Genomic DNA, 6,000 nt, shown 5'->3' on the forward strand with positions numbered 1-6,000 from the left:
AAAAGATTGAAATTTTAGGCCAGGCATTAGTGGCTCATGGATATAAGGATTCAAAGCCAATCCCAGCATGAAAGTCCATGAGACTCCTATCTTCAATTAGATACCAGAAAACCAGAGTGGAGCTGTGGCTAAAGGTGGTAGAACACTGGAGAGTAAAAGAGCTCAGGGATAGCACCACCCAAGACCCTGAGTTTAAGCTCTATGACCAAAAAAGTTATCAAGTAAGAATCATTTTTCTTAATCTTACATAATATAGAGCCTTTTGATAGTCAAAAATTATAAATTCTTAAGATTTTCAATAATCTTTCTTATACCACACCATCAGATATAAAACTACAAATATATGCTCATAGTTTTGTAAAACTATGAAAAAAGTCAACTTGAAAGTTAAATCCTGCAAAGATTAAATTTTAAATGAATAATTCAATGTACCCCATAAACAACAATGTTCTATAATCATGTTACTGATTAGTATAGCATGGGATCTTTTTTCAGTTTAGAAACCCTATGCCAGGGGCCAGGAGTTTGGCCTAGTGGTTAAAGTGCTTGCCTAGCATGCATGAAGACCCGGGTTCAATTCCTCGGTACCCCACATACATAGCAAAAAGCCAGAAGTGGTGCTGAGGCTCAAGTGGTAGAGCTCTAGCCTTGAGAAAGTCCAAGGACAGTGCTCAGGCCCTGAGCTCAAGCCCAGGACCGGCAAAAAAAAAAAAAAAAAGAAACCCTATGCCAGTTCATTACTAAGCTAAACTGATTTCATCATTATGTTTATCTAGCACAAAATCATCACTTATAACCTTGTCTATATTACTTTTTCAGCCTATAAAAGCCCTAGTGGTATCCTCTGGTACTAACACAACTACAAGAACAACTATAGATATGGCTGTGACACCTCATACAAGAATCCCATTTGAGGAGGCATTACAGAACCATGAAAAATGACTTGCACCATTCTGATACTCTATAAAAATTTAGTATTCCTTTAAACAAATTCATGGACTGATCTAGCCACCAAAATAAATTTTTCTTTAATTTTCTTCTCTTAACTTCCTACTCAGAGTTCATTTAATACTAAGAAAGAGTCAGTTTTGAAATGATTTCCCTGGCAGAAATCATTTAATACAAATATATTGCTGTTCTGGCTACAGAATTCATGCTATAACTTTAAGTTCATTTTAGATACCAGATACTCTAAAATCAATATAAAATTAATTAGAAGGGATCCCTTATATACTTTTACCCAACTTTTTACTACTTTTGCATTTTCTTGGCAAGCCAAATATATGATAAATAAATCAACAAAAATTACACTGAATTCCAACAAATATTTGGAAGAAGTCATCAGGTATTTCTTGAATATATACTTGGGTCACACCTAAGCCCCACTCCAACCCACCTCAAAAAAAAAAAAAAAAAAAGGAAAGAAAAAAAATTTTTTTAAATCAGCTAAATTTGATGTAGTAGTTAAAAGCTGAGGCTCAGGACCTGGAGCTGGGTTTACCACTATTCAACTGATAGAGCAAATAACTTAATTTCTTAGACTCAATTTTCTCATCTATAAAACTAAAGATACAATAAGACTAACTTTATAGGTTGATCTGGTATTCAAATAAGTTACTATTAAACATGATATATCACAATTTCTAGCACAGTAAAAAACTACGAAGATTATTATAACCTAGTGAGTTATAAAATGTATTTGTGGTGATATATCACAATTTCTAGCACAGTAAAAACTACAAAGATTATAATAACCTAGTGAGTTATAAAATGTATTTGTGGTGATATATCACAATTTCTAGCACAGTAAAAACTACGAAGATTATTATAACCTAGTGAGTTATAAAATGTATTTGTGGAGCCTGAAAAAGAGACTAAGAAAGATGGAAACCTGAATTGCAGATAGCAGTCACCTGTGCTGATGAAGAACTTTCCTATCGATTTCCCAGGCTAACTCAGTAGCAAATTCTGGCTGGTCAGTATGCTCCACAGGATCAGTAGCCAACTGCTCTCCATCGAACTTCGCCTCGACTATGAGCATGTGCTTTGGACGTTTGGGGAAGTGGCGACCTGAAGAAACAACAGTATGTAGATTAACTGGAAATGTACAAAAACCAAGCAGGCTAATCATTTAGCGGGCTTAGCATGCTTTGTGTGTGGGTGTGTGCATGTATGCCAGTACTGGAGCTTGAACTCAGAATTAAGCACTGTCCCTGATCTTTTTTGCTCAAGATTGGTACTCTACCACTTTAGCCCCAGTTCTACTTCCAGCTTTTTGGTGGTTAATTGCGTATTAGAGCCTTTCTCCTCAGGCTGGCCTCAAACTGCAATCCTCAAATCTCAGCATAGTGAACAGTTAGCTACATGAGCCACTGGTGCCCAACAAACATGTTTTAAAAACTGATGTAGATTAACAGTGGTGTCAACCATACATTGTTTAAGGTACCTATCACACATCTACTTGATAATTAAGAATTCTTAATCAAATTGAAAGCTGTTATATATCAGCATTTCTCAAACATTAAGGTGCATCTGAATAATCGGAAGCCTGTGAAACCTAAAGGACAGTGCCCAGGCACTGAGTTCAAGCCAAGTATCAGCACATATACAATAAAATAAATAAAAATAAAAAACTAAGTCTGGTGAAGGGATCAGGATGAGAAATTTTTAAACACTATTAAGGAATGAATTCTATTGCTACTCTAGCTTAAGCTACTTGGTCAGGGATTAAGTTGGTCAGAAAGACTGGATTGCAAATTTGTGGGTATCATCCTGAGGCTCTCACTTGAGAGTAAACACTCAACTATGAGTGACAACATATACATAGCCCAGTATCCAAGGGCCTCTCTCTGAACCTTGTCTGTGACTGCTCTACAAGATCAGAAGATTCTCCTATAAATTTCATATATGAAAGTGAATGCTATAAGTGAAAGAACTTACATTTTCAGTCAAGACTATTATACCAATGACCACAATATGTGCAAGAACAGAGGAAAGGCATTAGCAAAAGAACTCAACCCAAAAGCAAGGAACATATTAAGACCAAAAGAAACCATATCCCCTTCCCTGAGATTAGGTTCACAGTTTAAATGTTACTTTTTTAGTAGGAATTCTATTTTTTTTTTTTTTGTCCGTCAGTAGTGGGGCTTGAACTCTGAGCCTGGCACTGTCCCTGAGCTCTTCAGCTCAAAGCTACCACCCTACCCCTTAAGCACTGCACCACTTCCAGTTTTCTGGTGATTAATTGGAGATAAGAGCTGCAAGGACTTTTTAGTGCCTGAGCTGGCTTTGAATCATGATCCGCAGATCTCAGCCTCCTAATAGCTGGGATTACAAATGTGAGCCACCACACCCTGCTAGGAATTCTATTTCTTTTGAATAAGAAGTATTTCCAGAACTTAAGACAGGAAATTACAAGCAGTCAATATATCAGAAAAGCTGGGTATATGGAACTGACAAGGTAGGAAAGAGTTCTACCATAAAGGGTCATATCTGCTATTTAAGGAGTGTAGTCATTACCCTTTAAGGCACAGAAAAATCTGAAGAGCACAAGATTTAGTAAAATAATGGTTATTTCCAGATTGTAGGGGATGGTAGATGTTTCTAGGAAGGAAGAAAACACTTAGGAACATACTACTGAAAGATCACTATAATAGGTTAGTGGATAACAAATGCCTCTAATCAAGGTACTCGCAACGAAAATCAGTCCATTCAAAAGTTTATAAGGGCTCCCTATTATTGTTTAGAAAATGAAATCAACACTTGGCCATGTGTAGGATAAAAATGGAAAAGGAGTCAAGTTCCTAAGAACTCCAGGTTCTTGGCTTGTGGCAACTATGTGGCTGTAATGAGTGACAAAACAAACACAAGAGGAGGAATAGTTTGGAGGAAGAACCACATATCAGCGTTAGGTATGTTGTGGCAACAAGCTAACTGACATCCCTAACTCCAGCTTCTTCCTGAGTTATGTAACCAACTCTCCTACTTAGGACTATCTACAATCAACCTATTTCTTAGACTATTAATTCTGAACCACTTGGCTTTCAAGGTTCTTATTATATACTGATCAGATGCTTTTTTTTTTCTTATCTTGAAGGATGTTTCTAAATATTTGCCTCCCTAATCATCTAAAGGATCCAAACAAGTCACCTCCCGGGCCACACTCGCAGCGCCCTACAACTCACGCCCGCCGTGGGGCACCACGGGAGCGAGGGCGGCGGGGCCTGGGTCCACCGGGCCCCGGGAGCGAGGGCGGCGGGGCCTGGGTCCACCGGGCCCCGGGAGCGAGGGCGGCGGGGCCTGGGTCCACCCGGCCCCGGGAGCGAGGGCGGCGGGGCCTGGGTCCACCGGGCCCCGGGAGCGAGGGCGGCGGGGCCTGGGTCCACCGGGCCCCGGGAGCGAGGGCGGCGGGGCCTGGGTCCACCCGGCCCCGGGAGCGAGGGCGGCGGGGCCTGGGTCCACCCGGCCCCGGGAGCGAGGGCGGCGGGGCCTCGCCGAGCCCAGCCGGCTCCACGGCGGGGACGCGGCCGCAGCGCCGGCGCCGCGCTGCTCACCTTCCAGGATGGACACGACGATGAGCAGCTGATCGGACTTGGAGACCATGGTCGCGGCGGGCGGCCGGAGGCGGGTCTGCGAGGGAGAGAGGCGCGGGTGAGTGGCGGGAGGCCCGGGGCGCCGGCCGCCGGCCGCCGGCCGCCCGCCGCCCCCGTCGCGCGGCCCCGCTCCGCCCCGGGTCACGGCGCCCAGGGTCCCGGTCCCGGCCCGCCAGCCCCGACCCGCGTCCGGCCGTGACTGTAGGCGGAAGACGCTGCGCGTCCCGACCCGGCCCCGCGGCCGTCAGGGACAAGCCCGCCGCCGCCGGACCTTGTGCCGTCTGCTGGGCCACTTTTCAAACGCCCCGGGCCGCCGGCGCGCCGCGCTTTCGCCTAGCAACCGAGGCCGCGGGCCCGGGGCCCGGGGGAGGCTGGAGGAAGGAAAGCCATAGAGTGCAGAGCCGGCGGGGATAGAGCGCCCGCAGCCCGCGTCGCCTCCTGCCCTCCAGAGCCCTAGGGAAAGAGTAGCGCGCCGCCCCACCGCGCCCCCTGCCAGCCGGACGGGGAACGGCAGGCGGGGCGGGAAGAGAGTTCTGCGCAAGCGCACTGCTGCCGTAAAGCCTTCCGGCTGCTGTCGTAGAACGCTTCCACCAGCTCGAGCTCGTGTCCCGCAGTTTCTTCTCGCCGCGTTCTGAGAAATCTAGAGGAAGTCTGGCTTCGAGCGGGTCAGCATCCAGGCGCCCGTGTCGGCAGCCTTTAACACCGTGACGCACGCAAACTGGCTTAGGTGTGAAGTCCAGTCTCCCTAAACTGTCCTCGCGGTGTCTTCTTTTTTTTTTTAATAAGCAGCGGCAATACTGTGAAGTGTCGGCGCTGACGTAAGCGCTCCGACAGTAGCCGGGGCTTGCGAAATTCCCCTGAAAACAAAACCAGCGTCCGGTGGGCGGGGTCACGTGGGCGGTGGGCGGGGCCCGGGGCGGGGCCTCTGACCCCGGGGGCCGGGCGGAATCCACCGCCTGAACCCTCACGCCCGAGTGCTGCTTTTTAGCATTGAATGTTGAAATAATTCTGCCTCGACAGTAGAACTACCTTGAAAAAGGTGGTAGTGCGTGAGTCTTGACGCCGCTGGTGTCTTGTCCCGTCGACCTACAGGTTGATCTGAGGACAAGTAACACATCGCTGGGCCTCGTTCTGCGGTCTCCTTACTATTCTCCCTACTCTTCGTGCCCAGCAGAAGGGGTGGGGGGCAAAGCCAGGAGGAAGACTTGGAGATCCAAAGAGATGACTTCCCAAATCCTCGTAGGACCTTCCAGAGTCTTTCTACAAATGAGAAACCCAAAATGAAATTAAAGTGATCGCTTTGAGTGCGTCACCAAACAGTGCCAGACATTCTTATTAATAGGTAAGATAACGGAGTCCACCTCCAGTACTCAGAATTCAGACTCGACAGTTTCAGCCATTGCGTAGC

At 46.3% G+C, this 6,000-nt stretch overlaps 1 protein-coding gene across 3 annotated transcripts in view; it reads right to left on the minus strand.

The window, feature by feature from the left end:
• Cep120 (centrosomal protein 120) overlaps window positions 1-5,005 on the minus strand; it is a 70,357-nt gene extending 65,352 nt beyond the window's left edge. For 2 of the 3 annotated variants that reach the window (XM_090340081.1, XM_090340080.1), the window contains exons 1-3: window positions 4,864-5,003; window positions 4,554-4,629; window positions 1,914-2,070 (exon numbers count right to left, since the gene is read on the minus strand). In XM_090340081.1, coding sequence (XP_090196207.1) covers window positions 1,914-2,070; window positions 4,554-4,602 — 206 coding nt within the window. In that variant the 5' untranslated portion in view covers window positions 4,603-4,629; window positions 4,864-5,003. Of the gene's footprint in view, window positions 1-1,913; window positions 2,071-4,553; window positions 4,630-4,863 lie in introns of all 3 variants that reach the window. The other variant, XM_090340082.1, reaches the window with a different exon arrangement.
• Between the last annotated feature and the right edge of the window lie 995 nt (window positions 5,006-6,000).

This window comes from Megascapheus bottae, chromosome 10 (genome assembly GCF_031878675.1).
Source record: "Megascapheus bottae isolate mThoBot1 chromosome 10, mThoBot2.hap1, whole genome shotgun sequence".
NCBI classification, from domain to species: Eukaryota; Metazoa; Chordata; class Mammalia; order Rodentia; family Geomyidae; genus Megascapheus; species Megascapheus bottae.